The sequence below is a fragment of the Ostrinia nubilalis genome, chromosome 9, assembly GCF_963855985.1.
Source record: "Ostrinia nubilalis chromosome 9, ilOstNubi1.1, whole genome shotgun sequence".
Taxonomy (NCBI): domain Eukaryota; kingdom Metazoa; phylum Arthropoda; class Insecta; order Lepidoptera; family Crambidae; genus Ostrinia; species Ostrinia nubilalis.
In genome coordinates, this window is record NC_087096.1 from 12,765,981 (window position 1) to 12,784,165 (window position 18,185).

Below are 18,185 nucleotides of genomic sequence, written 5' to 3' on the forward strand. Positions count from 1 at the left end.
CATCTTTGTCCACCGTGGGGCATTTTCTCATAGTAAAGTTCCCAATGTCCTTTGATATCATCATTTTATTTTTTAATTTTCATAAAAAATAAATTTTATAAAATCCGATTTGTATGAAAATTAGAATAATTAAAATGAAGATATCAATTTTCTGACTTCACCATACCATTTATATGACCATGTTAACATGGGCTAGTGTCGGCTCATATACCCATTTACCTAACACCCTGTAGATGTAAAATTGCGAAGCGATCACCAACATTTTCTCCCGAATTATTTTTATTCGACTGTAATAGGGCTCGATTCAAGACTTAAATCATTGTGAAACTATACTGGATCCATATTAAGAATAATTGTTTCGAAACCCTTCCACAACTTTTGAGGCGCAATTTTAATGACGTGTCTTTGCGCAGTTACTTATGATTGTATTCCGAGAATCTGAAAAAGATAAGACATCTTTAAGCTTAAGTCTGGGGTTCAACGCTGCGAAATAAGGCAATTGTTTAAGATAAACGTGTTGGAAAATAACGCAGGATATAGACTTTTTACATGTAAAGATAAGGTTGCCAAAACTCACACTGTAATGGATATTGATATAATCAATTAAGATACAAGATGGTTGCTAGGTGCTAAAACGCAGAACCGAACAGACGTTGTGGAAATTTTATTAGTCGAGGTATCTCTATCCTAAACCCCATCTCACTTAACATCAGATTGCATTAAAATATCTACCTTTGTCTGCATAAAAAAGCGCTTTATTTGTCCAGCAGTTGACGGTTTTAGGTTGAAACGAACGAGCAAACAGGATGGTGGTCACGTTTCGATCAGTTTGCGCCAACATTGGCCACAAATTGCTTATAAACGAACATTTTAACTAAATAAGTAAATTCACCATTATTTTATACTAGCTTTTGCCCGCGGCTTCACCCGCGTGAAATTTAGTTTGTCACAGATCGTCATAAATTATAGCCTATATGTTAATATGTTATTCAGGGCTATAAACAATAATACTATAAAGTTACATCAAAATCCGTTCAGTAGTTTTTGCGTGAAAGAGCAACAAACATCCAGACATCCAGACATCCAAACTTTCGCATTTATAATATTAGTAAGATTTGCAATAAGTATGTGTTGCATGGTTATTGAACTGAGAATGAATCATCTAAAATAGTAAAAAAAAGTAAACGAATTACTTTAAAGTTTAAACGACTTAATTCTCTCGCTATCGACGTAAAAAAATAACATACATAGTATTCTTACTTGTTATCATTACCTTCAAGTGGTATATCGGTGTCAGAGTAATTAATGAGGTACGTCGACGTGAGCAGCGTATTTATCCTTAATTGCGATAGTGTTTAAAGTCCTTTGTACAGAGTGCACATCAAGCTTAACACTGTAGGCTCTTATGCCGTTGTAATTGGTGCTAATTTGCAACAAAAGTGTACAGTCAAATGTGCTGTTAATATACTTGGTTATAAATTAACAGCCTGTCAAAGTCTTGGCGAGCGTAATGTCAACGTACCATTGTTTACCTTAGAATGTGCGTTGCAATGTTAAAGTGGCGATAGCATAGATTAATTAATTGTTAAATGCATTTGGAAAGTATGCAGCACTTCTAGCTCTACAACAAAACAAAACTCTAGCATTAATTCTGTTTTGACACGCTATTTTTATGAGCACGTGCAATTTTTGTAACACACATAAGGAAATGACCAATACAGACTTCGCCATAATAATCTGTCTTCTTCTATCATAGAATACGTATATTTTAATGAAAACAGTAATCAAATCAACCTTCTCTTAGTTACACGAAACACTTTATTGTAGCTCACGCAGTTTTTTCATTAATTAAGGTCAAATAGTTGCAAAAATCTTAATCAACTATTATGTTTGTTCACTCTGAACTTGAAATGCTGAGTCTACATTAGAGCCTATACACACGGTGTAATATAGCGCGCTGTTGACGCGCGTTGTAGCGATACACGCGAAAGTCGGACCCAGTATAAAGACATTTGTAGGAAAAAAACGCGCCGTGTCGTCGCGCAGTAAAAACGCGCGTTTTAAATACGCGTGTGCTAAGGCTTTTACAATGTAGGTGCGGTTGCTTCACAGTAAACGCGGAATCCCCTGATATCTGCCAACAAAGCAATCGTTCAACGCCACCCGATGTTGTACCTTACACCCAGAGCTATGGTTATAATATTGCTTGATGGTGTAGTTTAGTTTAATTAGCAAGTCCAATATCATCTGAGTCAGACATCGACAGGTGGACGAGAACAGCCAGCTTATCTTTGGCTTGTATTAATCTTAAATACCGCTTAAGACTGGATTCTAGCTAAGTATTAAGTCAATTGATTTTTAATCCAAACAAGGAGGTTTTCCTAGAAGTTTGTAAAACAGAATCAAATAAACAAAATATTTAACTGCTTAAAGGAAAACCTGAAATTAAGTGGATGATTAATCTATCTCATTTTATCACTGATCCACATTTACTATGTTACTTGATACTAAGAATATGATTTCTGTATTTATCGTTTTTATTTATTCTTTCCTGATTTCCATTTACTCATTAAATACACAATTTTAATTTTTATCTACACATGAATAAACCAAAAATAGTCTAATTTAGCACCATATCGTTGACATTTCTGTACGAAGTGTACTGTTGTAACTCCTTTAGCTATACATCGGCTTAGTTGGCGTATCGATTAATACCCCCTTGTGTGCTGTGTTCCTGTGGGATTATACTGTACAGACTAATCGGGAGCCACGGGATGATACACTGTGATGCTGTAATTAGTCGGCTTAGAGCGCTTTTTGAAAGACATACTACGACAAAATTTCTCTACACTACCTTTTATGTCACATGTTGTACGGACGACAGCACATCACATCAGGCTATATTTTTGTTGCAATATCACCCCTATTGCCATTAGACGAGATGCCTTAGTTTGACGTGTCATCTGTATTCACGTTTAAGTACGGGACTATTCCCACCTCTCGTTCCCACCACTGCAACTCCTGTGTAGCCAGGATCTACAGCTTCTTGACCGCCACAAAAACCCAACCAATGATGGTCAAGTTTGTCCCGGGGGAAAGTTAAACTGTCATTGGACCCGCAACTTTATCACCTTTATGTACCAAAAAGATCCTTTATTTAAGTTCTCAAAACTTTCAATTCATGAACCCGTAATCTTTTTCGCTCCTTTTTACGACAACTTTTTTCCAAGATTTGGTTTTAGTTCAAAGTTCACGTTCAAGCCAAACGCTTTAAATGCATATAAAATAGAAACTACACAACAACGCTCAAATATTCACAATCACAAATCAAAACGAGCAGAGAAATCGTTTATCCATCCATATAAAGCGGACAAATCGAATATTAATAAATCTGCTGACCCAACTAGGACAAACATACATAAGTTTATATAGATATACTGTATTGTGCATCATGACACCGACGCCTTATTCGGGATAATCGTTGCTCAACATCACATATCATACATAAACATTATGCACGCACGTTTTCTTGTTTTGTTTTCTGTCACATATTATGCATTTTATAGCTTCCTTATTCTGTCATCCTTGAAAAACTGGCAACATTACCAGTTGTACCAGTACTGTGTTGTTATAAAAACAGCTAGATACTCACCAAAAAGTTGAAGGTACATTTTAGTACAGACCGAAAGACTTAGCTACAATATTTTACACAATACTAAACCGTTAAAATTAAAAATACGTTTATTTGACTCGGCACTTATTAGCTATAGCAAATCCAAACACAGTGATACGAACAGAACTCTTTATTCACTCTCAAAAAACAACACTCGAGCACTATACATTCGTTTATTGGACGCGAAAACCATTAGCTACTTCCTGTTTTAAAAGCATTGGCTCTACGTCCTCCGACGAAAGATGCGTGAGTCTAATTTTAAAGCTCCAGGGCTTTAACAAGTGGTCTTCGGTTATGTCAATAAACCAAACGGGGAAGGCATTAAAATACATTCACTTCACTCCGTTTGAAATTGATATTAATGGCATTCAAACCCAAACAAAATCCCATTCCAAGAATTTCAACTTCGGTAGTTTTGGTCAATCAAGCTTTAGGGAACCCTCTCAAAAACTCGTTAAGTATCATCGTGAAACAGATACCTCTTTGTTAACAATAAAAACGTCATTACTGCTCTCTGACTCCACTAAACCCACGAGGCGGCCCGTTATTTCAATATTAAATTTTCACCGCTATTCGCGAGATCTTTCTTGTCGGGATATCGATTACGCTTTTTCATCCGAGACAAAGTGACATTTTGCTTTTAAATGTACATTCAGGCTGATAAGAAAAACAAAATAAAAGCGAGGAGATACAACGAACTTTCTTCAGCAGTGTTTTGTTCGCGTTTAATATAAACACCTACTTTCCGCTCCACATTCAATAGGTATACGTTTTAATCAAACGCAATACGTGGCGAGATTACTTTCACCTTTGACGGTATAAAAAAGGATGCTCTCAACGAGGTAATTGAAGGGGAAGCTGCTTAATCCACCAATTGTTCGAATTCCGTCCTTAATCAGATCTGTGTTCGAGTGGTTGAAACAAGACAAGTGGCATTAACCGGTAATTGCACCGGCACAATTAGCTACTTGACTTTGCCGAGAGGCATACGTGAAGATCATTTGCAAACACACTCACCTTATCCGATTTTGACGACATCTATGTCAATAACATTATGCCGCATAGTCAAAAGTAAGTCACTAAGTTTTGAAGTTAATTTATTCAGAGTGAAAACATTATAGTAACACAACTTTGCAAGGATTTCGTTGTTTCGTGAACATATCAATAGATTTACCTTATCGGCGCTCGCGGGGATGGTAAACAAATTTTATTACGATGTAACTCTGCAACTCCACCTAGTCACGACACTGTGACGCTAAACGGTTGTCGTACACGCAAATATAACACTAAGCTAACTGTTGTTGCTTCTGGTCACACATAAATTCACGGCAGAACGTACGCAGGGCGGTACAAGAAATTTAATATGCCCAACTTTTTGTGAGGTGTCGGAAAGTTTTCTGATCGATAGGTCATTGTTTTTATCGCATACGCTTTAAATAAAATCTTAGTTTTTAACAGAAATATGAATTAAAGTTAGATACGTAGGTACCCACGCAGTTGCAAGCCAAGATAGTCAGTCTCCAAAACTGAACAAAAGCTGAACTGCATTATTTCTTCATCAGGTCTACCTTAGGAATCGGACAACACGTTAGAAATGACCATTGATAGAGCTGGTCGGCCCCCTGCGCCGCGCAGGGCCTCCTCCACCTACAGAAGCTACGATGAACTCGGCATCATCGACCGTGGTAGACCTCTGAGGTACCGCCACGGAGGCATCGAGGACCTAACGGGAATCGAGCAGCCAAGAACGTACAGATCATACGAGCCCCAAGACTTAGACGACATCACTGTCATAAGCTCGGAAGAACTCCCCAAACCGAAAAGGAAAACAATGGACAGTCTCGCGAACGGGTTCAGAAGAACGTTCTCCGTTAGGAGTAGGAGGGAAGAGCCGGAAGGTATACCGTTAGAGACGTTCAGTGTGACTTGTGAAGAGAATTTCGCGACAGTGCGCGGCGCTCCTTTCGGGAGGCGTAGATCTTTGTCGAGGGATAGAGGGTCGTTGCTGGCTAGGAGTTCTTCGGAGGGAGACGTGAGGATACCGCTTCCCCGCGCGCCGCCCGCCCCCGCACCACGCCTCCACCGCTGTCTTCGAGCCCTCGGCGGCAGCTGGAAGAACCTCCTTCTTTGTGAGTCTCCAGGCTTTCTCAACTCATTCCCACATAACGGAATAGCTCGACAGTTAATATGTAATTAACCTCATCAATTAACCGTGTCTAAAATCTCAGGCAATGCGTAAACATAACTCTTAACCTCAGGAGATCCGGTTACGCTTCTCATTATTCTGTTATTTAAAGGCAGTTAACCGTTTACAGCTCGCCTTGTCTGCCTTAATTATTGGAGCGACGGGTACAAATGACCACGAGGAGCTTAGTTAGTTTAAACCGGCGATTCACGCAGAGCTTAACCGAATTAAACGCTTTCTTTTATGTAAATTAACTGATTGTTTGTACTGTGAAGGAGTGAGACATTAATCTGGGGATCACCGTGAGACTATGCCCGTATTTTATTGGTAAATGATACCACTTAATTTGGACCGACATAATTGGTGTGCGGCATCGCTTAATTATACTTATTTGATTTACTATTCGTCGATATGTTAACTTAATTGAGCAATACAATCTGTCGTAGTTAATTTTGTTGTCTATTTCTTATAGATTTCGCTCCAACCTACAATGCCTGTGAAATTTTCCAAGCAAGTACCTCTACCTACCCATATTACTGTGAAAGGTCAACATAATTTATGTACAACATATTCATTTCTGCAGATTTTGTCGTGAATCATTGGCTTTTCTATTAATTTAAGATAAAGGCTGTAGTGTTTTATGTACATGGGTTCTGAATGACTACGAGGTCCAGGGTTCAAGCCCGTGACCCCTGAGCACAGCTTTAGTTGTTTCTGACTGTGCCATTACTATAAATACAACTAAGCGAATATAGTGTTATGAGCAGCTCTGCTATCTCGGATAGGTAATAAAATTTTACTTTCTTAGATTTATTCAAGATTATAATATCTTTCTCGTATATTAAGGATATAAGAGCCTTAGGAAGAAAATGGTCATTTAATTATAGAGATTCTCTTGATAAGATGGAATCTTCATTAAAAAGTATACAGACATTTAAGCATAATTCTGGTAAAAAGATTATCGTCTCGTTCCAGGAAATTCAAAAGAAGGTTATAGTTTATCTGGTAGATAAGTGAAGGTTATTTCAGAAGAAATATTTAGCATAATGATTACTGTTTTTGTGTGGGATGTACAGTCGACAGCAAGTCAAGGTAAAGATTGTAACACCTTGTAAGGCTGCACCACCAAACTTTAACCGTATCTGTAACGATAACTGGTGTTTTTTGTATGGAGTTTAACAGATTTTTGACGTTTGTTAGAATTAAAGTAAGATGGTCCAACTCAGCCTAAGGGTTCTAATTGTAATAGATGCTTTATTGCAAAAAATAATATGTTGCATAGGTAGAGAAAGATACTTAAGTTTGCATTTTATTATTATTGGCGATTTTATAGTTGACTCTACCTGAGGCAATGATGACACTACTACATACATGGGAATTTGAGATGACCTATGATCTTATTCCACGAACTGGTAAGATTACAGACTAAATAAACATTTAACAGGCAATATTGCAGGATTACATATTGCATTATTTCTGATGACCATAACACGTCAATATTTCATGAAGAAATATAACTGTCCCGAAAGCCGTATCTATGAAATTACTTACTAAACACCTTGTTAATACTATAATAATATGCGTTCTGCCATTACATTATCTACGCCTCCAATATAAATACACCTACTCAAGGTACTGTGTAGGAAGCATACTGCTTGTAATATGGCTTATACTCACATATTTTATAGGTGATAATATTCGTAATAGGTACATATTATATGCAAATGTACGTCTGTAATCTTTATGTGGTAGTCGCGGATATTTTGTAACTTTTGGTCGCCATTTTAGGGTTATTATTACATTAATACATACATTTCGTAAGCAAGGTGATAAAATCGAATTATTGTTTAATATGCAACTTTGTTGCTTGATGGTTTTGGTTTGATTAAGCCGAATAAGCCATATTGGTAACTTAATGCCAAGGATTTTGAAAATAATTTCAATCTATTTATTCCACACTTTCAGATATCGCGTTTAGAATACGAAAGTAATTTCATCTAAGTATTTGTTTGTATGCTTTCACTCCTAAATCGCTGAATCGATTTCAGTGGATTTTGGTATAGAGATATGTAGATGACACAGTAAAAGATATATGTTTTTTATTATGCAAGATATATGCTTTTATTTAATTTTCTATAACTACAAACTTTATATTGACTTCACTTGTTAGTATTAGGGACCTACAAATTTACTAAAATCTATGCTTGTAATGAAAACTAGTGTGTTTAAAACGCTAGAAGCGTGATAAAGTCTATAACTTTTAATTATGGTAATAATTTCCATTATTCGTATTAAATAGCAGTTTATATAAGAACAATCAACTACTATACTACATTTTATAATCTCGGCGGTATTAGATTGTTTTACCTTACTTGCTGTGCCCGTGACTTCGTACGCGTGAAAATAGTCGGAATAATATTTCCCGTTTTTCTTTACTACATACTAGCTCCGCCCCTATTGGTTGTAGGATGATGTTGTATAGCCCAAATCTTTCCTCAATAAATAGACTATCCAACACAAAAATATTTTTTCAAATCGGATCAGTAGTTCCTGAGATTGGCGCGTTCAAACAAACAAAGTCTTCACCTTTATAATATTAGTATAGTATAGTAGTATTAGTATAGTATTTAGTATAGATATAGTTTACGTTAATTACCTATGGCACCAGCAATCTACCTACTCTACCGGCGCCACATTTCTGTTGCTAATCTAATATCATGTTGTGATTTAGTATTAGTTATTTGTTATGTAAATGAATTATTATTAAGAGCCATTTTACATTTTCGTGCGAAATTCTAAGATTTTGGAAGCATGAATTACTATCTTAAGCAACACCCAGAGATTATTTAATAACTGCGAAAGATAGGTCAATCCTTGGTGTTGACCATTAATGAAACGGATTTACTAAAATTCTTTTGCTTAATTCACAGTGCCCCATCTCCCACAACCATTTTACGGAAAAATTGCCGCAGACTCATTTTCAAAGTCCTGTATCTATTATTTATGCTCATATAATAAGCTTAAAAATATATAGTAATCATCGGACATATATTCTTGTAGTCCATTAATGAAATAGATTCTTGAATTTCATTACCATTATTGAGTAAAATCTAAAAATAATTTGGCAAATTTGAAGATTAACGTCACATTTTGATCGTGGTTTTTGGTTTAAAAACACAGCAATAACTGCAATAAAAGTATCCCAAAATAAAGAATATTCATTGTAGAATTGATTTCTACAGTTATTGTTTAAATATTAGTAACCACTTTGTCAAAATATTGATGTGAATATCAGTATAAATTACAATGCGCAAGCCGACATCGATTAGTATGGCGCGAGCGCCCGTCAAGGCAGGACCTGTGTCATTTTTCCCGCCGTGACGTTTACGTGCGTTCATGTCGTAAAGCGGTGATTTGTACGGCGACCAAATACATTTGATACTATGCCGAGAGGCTGTTTCGAGTCGGCCGGCCGAGCAGAAATTGAAATGATGAATTTTAATTTCTTTGATCGATCTGGGTGTAACTATGTATAATATGTAGGTGCCATGTATTTAATTTAATAAATAAATTATAAAAAAGTATATCCATTATGCTAGCACCCTTAACACAAGCATATTGGTTGCCTACTTTTGGACTAGATGGCGCTGTGAAATTGTTCAAAGATTTGTTTATTTATTTATCCGCTTTGAGTTTTGTTTCGTGAAGAAAAAAAAGAAGCGTTTTGTTTCGAGAGGGAAGCTTTGTTGTTAAATCTATAGTAATAAAAGAGGAAAGATTTGATTGTTTGTTTGTTTGTTTGGAGGCAATAGCTCCGAAAAAAAATTCTTTCACGATTTAGAATTCTAATTTTTTTTCTATGTAGGCTATAAAATATTTAACTATATTATAGTACAAAATCTTTGATAAAATTCGACGTTTAATAAATAAATTAGATAACATATTAATACTTTTTTTTCAGTACGATTTTAGTACTTGTTTTTCAGAAATTCTACGATTTAGCTAAACTTCTAGTGTTTATATTTTATGCATAATTTATTAACTTCTAAAATATACATTTATCCTATTGATAGATGACGTGCTTCGTATTTTATTAAAATTATTACCTGACTATGTTAAAAAGGTGTGGAATGTTATTTTGGAGATAACTTGGTTCCATAGAAATATAGAGAGATGCTAAGTAATGCGCTGAGATCGAAACTCAGTGTCGTATTAGAAATTCACACAGACAAAGAAATCAAATTATGTGCTCATTATCCACTGCGGTATCAGTATTCAACGTTCGAATAATCTTTAGTACTATGCAAGCAATATAAACTGTTTACATAATGACGTCGCTACTGTCATCATTGCTTTCACAAGCAATATGTTCCAATTTGTCCCTTGTCACATTTCCCTTTAGTTTCTGTGATCTGTGCTTGTTTCTAAGTTGATATCAATGAAATATTCCTTAGTACTTTTGATTTAATTTTTTTTTGACACGTGTTTGAAAAATCAAGGTCAGATTACAATAAAATAACAAGTGAAAACGTAACATTGCATTGCAACTCGCAATTTCGCAATATTGATGAGGAGATCCCATTGGAAAGTCTGTATTCATTCCTAGGATTCAAGAGAATTCAAGAGAGTGCAGTTTCCCATCTCATGCTTAGGGACCACGGTTTAAAATAGTGTGGTTGCATAGAGCCTGCAACGGGCAACCGCGTGCGCAGCTGCTCATACTAATTTTCGATAAAAAGCAAGTGTTGGCGCCCTCACGAGTTTTAGCGGAGTTCCATATGGTAGCGGGAGTAGACTTAATGGAAATCTATGCTTCTCCGATGACCAGTTGTATGTGGCATACTCCAGAGTATGCGCACACAATAGCCTGGTGATTTTAGCACCTGAAGGAAAAACAAAAAAACCTTGTTTACAAAGAAATCTGTGGCAGGTGTAGTGTTTTAATTTTGTTTTAGAAAGATCTCATAATTTTGTAAGTATTCAAATATTTAAACATAATAATTTGTAGATTTTATATCAAAAAATATAATCATTTATTTTAAACACAATTAATTTTCTTAGAATATTTTAATTCTATTAGAACCATTTTCCACTTCATCGCAGAAGAAGTCGCGGGCAAAAAGCTAGTATGAAATATGTAGTATTGCCCGCGGCTTCACCCGCTTGAAATTTAGTTTGTCACAGATCGTCATAAATTATAGCCTAACATTGTTATTCTGGTCGACGCCAGGGATGGATGAGCGTCGCTGTCGCTGGCGACAGGGTCTTCTGGTTCAGGGTTCATGGCGTAGGTCTCAGGCAAAATGAAATCCACTCGTAGAAATTAATAAATTCAGTGTATTCACTAAAATAATTACACACAGCACTAGAGTCGTATCGGAACTGAGTGAACCAAAGGTCTTGCGATAGGAACTTCCAACCCGAGTGATAGTTGAACACAGACTGCCTAGTACTGCTGTACAGTTTCTGTAAAGTTTCATCAAAATCTGTTCAGTAGTTTTTGCGTGAAAGTGTAACAAACATCCAGACATCCACACAAACTTTCGTATTTATAATATTAGTAAGACTAGTAAGAAGTAAGATAGTAAGATGAATTATTTTAGTTATTTGTTTACTTATAATAATATTTATTTATTTATTTCTTAGCTCTGTCTGATAATGGATCTGGAGGAGATGCAATGGCCACCTCCGTAACAAAACAATAGAACCCTATGGAGTTTGGGCTTGTGTGATACGCCTTGACGAATATTTCGTATCCAGGGCCCGATGATGGAGCTGTAAAGGGGCAGATTTTTTTTTCACTATGTGACTGTCTTTATTTTGTACTTAATATATATTTTACATATTATACCTATTCGTGTTTCATTATGAATCGAAATATAAAAGACTTATTAAACTCTATTAAAAATTTAAATTAATTTATCAAGTTTGAATACCTCATTCTACCTTAAAATTAATAACTTAAATCAAGTCTTAATACGGTCACGGCTCAAGATTTTTTTGTCCATTTCAGCGTTCTTTTTACTCTTTTGACGTTGCGTTGACAGCTTTTACCTAAATTCGCGCGGAATATTATTGTGAAATGGCTCTTAAAGTTTCATTTTCAGTATGCCAAAGACTCCAAAAGTTCAATATAGCATAGAAAATTTGCAAAAAGCGATCGAAGCTGTACAAGATGTATCCAACAATTTATCTACAAGATAAATTGCTGAAAAATATGGTTTGGCTTGAAAACATTGATAAAAATTCAAACGCAAATACAAAAAATGAAAATCCTACGTTAAATCTACTAGTGAAAATGTTATTTGTAAGGAAATATATACAACTTTAGGGAAGAATAACCAACAGCTAATTGAACATTCTGAACAACCACTTGAACTGATATCAAAGAAGATAAAAAAATAAATACACATAAAATTCAAATTTTTGCGTCATCTATGTTTTGAAGTACCTAGATGATTCTGTCTCTACCGATTCTGACTCATCAACATCAGCTCAAGAAATATTTGATAATATGTTAATAAGGCCAAACGCAATTTATTTTGAAATTTTGTAGACTGTATTACTAGAATTTAAGTTTAATGTTTTGTTTTGTATATTTAAAGCCTATTTTGTCATTTTCAAATTGATTATTTTGTTTTAAGATACTGGGCAATTACTGTGCTTTGATGTGGGCAATTAGTGTAAGTAATGGGCAATGACTGTACTTTTTGGAGGATTTTAAATTTATTTCAATATTTTCTAAGTTACGTAAGTTTTAACTAAAAACTGTTAATATTCTGTTTAACAGTTTATTGAGTTATAAGAAAAAAGTCATAAATGGTCGATAATTAGAATACTTTCTTTAATTTTTCATTTCAATGTGTTTGAAATCTTTAAGTGGGCAATAGCTATACGGTTTACCCTATATTTGTTTAGGTTAAGTTATAAACAATTTACGGAAGCTTAAAAGACGTAGCACGTTTATCAACCCGGAAAGAGATTGTAACCGTATCAACTCGAGACAGTTATTCTTTGTATAAAACTCCATACCGTAACGTAAACGCCTCGCCTCGCGGTTGACAGCGTGCGAAAGTAGATGACAGCTCGCGAAAGGCGATATGTCGCAGTAAGATAGAAAAAGCCGTAATATAGTTATATCCCTAGGGATATAATTATATACCGTAACATAGTTATACGAAAGCGATTCATTACTATCTTACTAGGAATATAGTTATAAAACGGTCCAAGTTTAGTGATATAGTTATATTACTAGATATTAGTAAGACTAGTAAGAAGTAAGATAGTAAGATGAATTATTTTAGTTATTTGTTTACTTATAATAATATTTATTTATTTATTTCTTAGCTCTGTCTGATAATGGATCTGGAGGAGATGCAATGGCCACCTCCGTAACAAAACAATAGAACCCTATGGAGTTTGGGCTTGTGTGATACGCCTTGACGAATATTTCGTATCCAGGGCCCGATGATGGAGCTGTAAAGGGGCAGATTTTTTTTTCACTATGTGACTGTCTTTATTTTGTACTTAATATATATTTTACATATTATACCTATTCGTGTTTCATTATGAATCGAAATATAAAAGACTTATTAAACTCTATTAAAAATTTAAATTAATTTATCAAGTTTGAATACCTCATTCTACCTTAAAATTAATAACTTAAATCAAGTCTTAATACGGTCACGGCTCAAGATTTTTTTGTCCATTTCAGCGTTCTTTTTACTCTTTTGACGTTGCGTTGACAGCTTTTACCTAAATTCGCGCGGAATATTTTTGTGAAATGGCTCTTAAGCGTGTATGGCGAATAAATATTCATATGAATAATATTGAAATATCTTAGAATATATTTTAATGATTTCAATGTGTAGAATTAGTTGGCGCCAAATTGTAAAAAATATTTTATTAATTGACATGTCCAGCCGTTACAATCAGTAAAAAAGAAATATGCTATCTAATTTTAATTGGAAATAAAAGTATTTCGCAAAAAAACACTTTTGTCATGTGTCACTTTAATTTAATAATGTAAGGTGATATAACATTAATAAAATACAAATTATTTTACATACAGAACTTTCGTGATCACCATGCAAAACTCAAAATTAATTAGGTTTAACAAATTAAAAAACTGATCAATGAAGAGTAATAATATGTCACCTGTCGGTTGACAGAGGAAGTTTAACGTCAAATGTAATTAATTTCAAAGTCATCACTTAGGTACAAAAAAACTGTACACAAAAAGTGCTTGCTTAAACAACTCACAACATAGAACTGTCACCACATGAGATTACTTTTTTGTTGTAAAATAACACCTATTTCTTAGGACATAGGATTCACAGTGTTAAGCTTTATATGCTGTTCATATAAGAGTGAAAGTAACAAAAAGAGGACTTATTAAAAACTGCTGGTTCGAGCCTTTAGCGGAAATAATACGGCTAATACAGAGGGGACTTTAGGGCTGCCACCTTGCTATGTAAAAAGGCCTAACTAGAACTCAGACATTATGAAAATCCCAGATAACCTGTCATAAAATAAGATAAAATTAACTTTTCTTTGTTAACCTGTTAGATTTATCTCGTCTTTTAGGTTACAAAACCGGACAAAATCCGGACTAATTTGGACAGGTGGCAACCCTAGCACTAGGGGAGTTTAACCGTCGGTTCAGCATTCATTCCCGGGACGACACTGGCTGTCTTTTAGCGAAATTACTTTCGTTGATACGTATAAATATGTTGTATCGCTTTGTCATTAGGATAGATTGGTGGGCTTTGATGCATGCCACCCATTATTTTTGTCAATATACATGTGTGTAATGTATATTTTGTTTGTTTGTCATAACACCGATTCCTATGAGTCATGGTAATGGATGAGGCTTTTTATCCACATTTATGTATTCTCAGTGTCCGGCGTAAATAGGGATAACTGAATTATTTTTTAACCCAAATGAGTCTGCGCGTCAGAAAGCCCAAATAAATATTAATCACAGTTAATCAGCTGTGTACAAACATGAATCATAAAAGGTCCGCCGTAAAAAGCGGTATCTGCAGTATTACATGTGCCGCCATAACACGCTAATCTGTTTTATCTGTCAGGGGTCACGGCGGCGGCACGTACGCTGGTATCTGCGGGCACGTTCTACGGCGGACATGATATTTGCCGTGTCTTTGCTTGTGGGACAAGTTACTGAAAGTGACGCTTGAAGCTACTGCACTTCTCAACTAATTGGCGTATAAATCTAAACACAAAAGCCGTGACAATCAGGCAGTACTAAGTACCTAACGGTGTTCCATTAATTAAAATCAATACTCGAAATATAATTGACTCTGCATCAGCTGGATAATGACTTATGATGGAAGATGATGAACTTGCGACGGTTAAATTTACAATCGACGACACATCCAGCTCAACACTGACTTATCTAGCTACAATACGTGATGTTTTCGCATTAAAATGTAGTCTGAACTGTACACGCTTAAGCCTTTCTACTTGGGACAGAAGATAACTAGCGTATAACAGATATCATGCACAGATTATTAGACCAGCGACGGCTGGCAGTTTTCACCTTAAATGAGCCTGCAACAACGTAACACACCCGATGATATAAAAAAAAAAAAAAAAAAAAAAAGCATTTATTTCTTTCTTTCACAATCCATTATTACAGTGAAACACAAATTGCTATGTACTAATTGAACAGGGTAAGATTGTGAGAGAACTGGAGTCTGAACTAGGCGAGAAGCCTGTACTACAGAGCGCCAGTACTCTCCTCTCTCGATAATGGCCGGAGCACATAGAATTTATTAAAGTTATTTTAAAACTAGACAAAAACTAGACGAGTATTGAAAGAGAGTGTGTAAAAGGTGAAGTGTAAGTGATGTGAGAGTGAGTGTAATGAGAGTGAGAGTGTATGTGAGTGTAGATGTATGTAAGTGTGAGTGTATGTGAGTGTAGGTGTATGTGAGTGAGTGTGCGTGTGTGTTAGTAATGAACCATCTGCCCGTATTAAAGTTATCTAATTGGTTGAAGCAGATTTTCCGTTTCAGCATACGTCAAGGATTGCAAGTAATTTGAGACCTTGTACTTACAATGAAATTTGGGCAAGGAGTGGAGATCTAAATTATGGTGAAGAGCATTATACAAAAAAGGACCCAAGAAACAGTAGAAGCGATGAGAGAAGTAAGTTTTAAAAGAAGAAGAGGGAACTACCAGGTGATTACGTCGGACAACAGAGGGATCGAAATTTGCTAGATGGTGTTGTTTTAAGACAATATACAAGATGAAGAGTTGGCGGACGGTTAAAACTTGGCAGTATTGGAAGAGCTCATACGTAGGGAAAAGCAGCGGTTTGAAGGTGCAAATTTTAAGGATGGCCCTTTGAGCTCGTTCCAGCTTTATCAGGACAGTCTTGCAGGCACCTCCCCAAGAGGTTATGCAATAAATCAAAAGTGACTGGCAGAGGGCTACATAGACTGTCCTGACAAGGCTGGGGTCTGCTACATGGCGAAGCCTACGAAAGACAAACATAAGCTTGCGGAGTCTCCCGGCTGTAGCTACGATATGGGATTTAAAAGTTAGTCTCGAATCTATAGTTATGCCTAGATATTTAATTTCATCAGTCGAAGACAGTGGTGAACAGTTACAAGGTAGGTCAGATAGAAGGGGGTGAGTATGGGCAATTAATCGAAGACCACTAAGGGTATTTGTTGGGATTTTGTTAATAGAGAACGTCATATAATGGGTTTTTTTTACGTTGAGCGTTAGAAGGTTTTTTTGTAACCATAAGGAGACCTGGTGAAATCCAGACTGTGCTCGCCGGAAAGTGTCACCCCATGAGTCGGCTGCAAATACGAGGGCTGTGTCATCGGCAAAGGAAATAATTTTACAGTTTGGGATGGGAAGGGAGCAGAGATCGTTGATGTACACCAGGAAAAGCGTGGGGCCGAGAATGCTTCCCTGGGGAACACCGTACTCTATAGGGACCTCAGAACTCACATTTCCGTCTATTACGACCGACTGAGAGCGACCTGTAAAGTAACTGCGGAATAGAGAAAGCTGGTTGCCTCTAACACCTATCGCCTCCAATTTGGCCAGCAGGATGGGGATGGAAACCGTGTCAAAAGCCTTGGCCAGGTCTAGGAAGATCGAAAGACATTTCTTGCCCCTGTCCAGATTTCTAGAGACGTGGTCGGTAAGTTCATGAACCGCATCAGCTGTAGATTTACCCTGTCTAAAGCCGTGTTGACCAGGAGACAAGAAATCCCGCTCCTCAATGAATTTGATCAGTCTGTTGTTTATTAACCGCTCTAAGATTTTCGACAAGGCTGGCAGAACCGATATAGGACGGTAGTTATTGACACGGTTTCGATCCCCAGACTTGTAGATTGGGTGAACTAGTGCCTTTTTAAAAGCATCCGGAAAGCAACCTAAGGAAAGGCAGAGGTTGCAGATGTGTGCAATAGGAGGGACTAGCTGGTCTTTACAGCGCCTCAAGAGGGTGGTAGGGATATTATCCCAACCAACTGCGCACTCCTCCCTGAGGGATAATAGAAGGGTTTCAACCTCTGCGGTAGAGGCACTCAGGAGAACGAAAGATTGACAGGCAGAAGACGAAGAAGAAACAGGAGGTGTAGGAGAAGAGGAGGGAGGACCGGAATTATTTGAGAGAATTTCTTCGGCGAGGGACCTACCAATGCCTGCGAAGAAAGAGTTAACGTGCTCAACAGCTTGATTTGGAGTGGGCATACAAGAAAGGAGGTCGGTAGAACTTGAGTTTGTTTTTTTGATATTAGAAACTTCTTTGATGGCGTTCCATAGTCTTTTGTTATTAGAACCCGCCTTAACAATGAGATTCCTGTCATATGGACAGGAATCTCATATCTATATATCATTATGGACCAATAAAAGATGAAAGCTAGATCGATCGAGGTGTGCAGATTTAAAGTTATTCAGATAGATGCTATGTAACATCTATGTATGTACCTAACTAGAGAAAGCAAGAAATTCATCCTAGGTGTCAGTAATTTTGAAGCTCATAAACGCTAGAAAGTGGGGCTGAAATTGGACATAAAAATGATTACAATACTATGATTACAATCATAGGATATCCTAGACCAAAAGAAAATTACACTTGATGATATACTTGCAAATATGGAAGTTTGATATTGATTAGATTTGTCTTACGTAACAACTACGTGATATAACAAGAACATTATTATTTTCTGTAATAGAGGAGATAAATGGAATATTTGTCAGCTGATTGTAACCAATTACCAGTCTTTAACACTAGTCTGTAACTGTTAAGGCTGAGTTGCACCACCTAACTTTAATTAA

General features: G+C 36.2%; 2 protein-coding genes across 2 annotated transcripts in view; one reads left to right on the forward strand and one right to left on the reverse strand.

Moving 5' to 3' along the window:
* LOC135074686 (multiple inositol polyphosphate phosphatase 1-like) overlaps nucleotides 1-18,185 on the reverse strand; it is a 480,690-nt gene that overhangs the window by 177,489 nt on the left and 285,016 nt on the right. The window lies entirely within an intron of this gene.
* LOC135074848 (caskin-2) overlaps nucleotides 1-18,185 on the forward strand; it is a 183,617-nt gene that overhangs the window by 24,120 nt on the left and 141,312 nt on the right. The window contains exon 2 of the mRNA XM_063969229.1: nucleotides 5,236-5,802. Coding sequence (XP_063825299.1) covers nucleotides 5,268-5,802 — 535 coding nt within the window. The 5' untranslated portion in view covers nucleotides 5,236-5,267. The remainder of the gene's footprint in view (nucleotides 1-5,235; nucleotides 5,803-18,185) is intronic.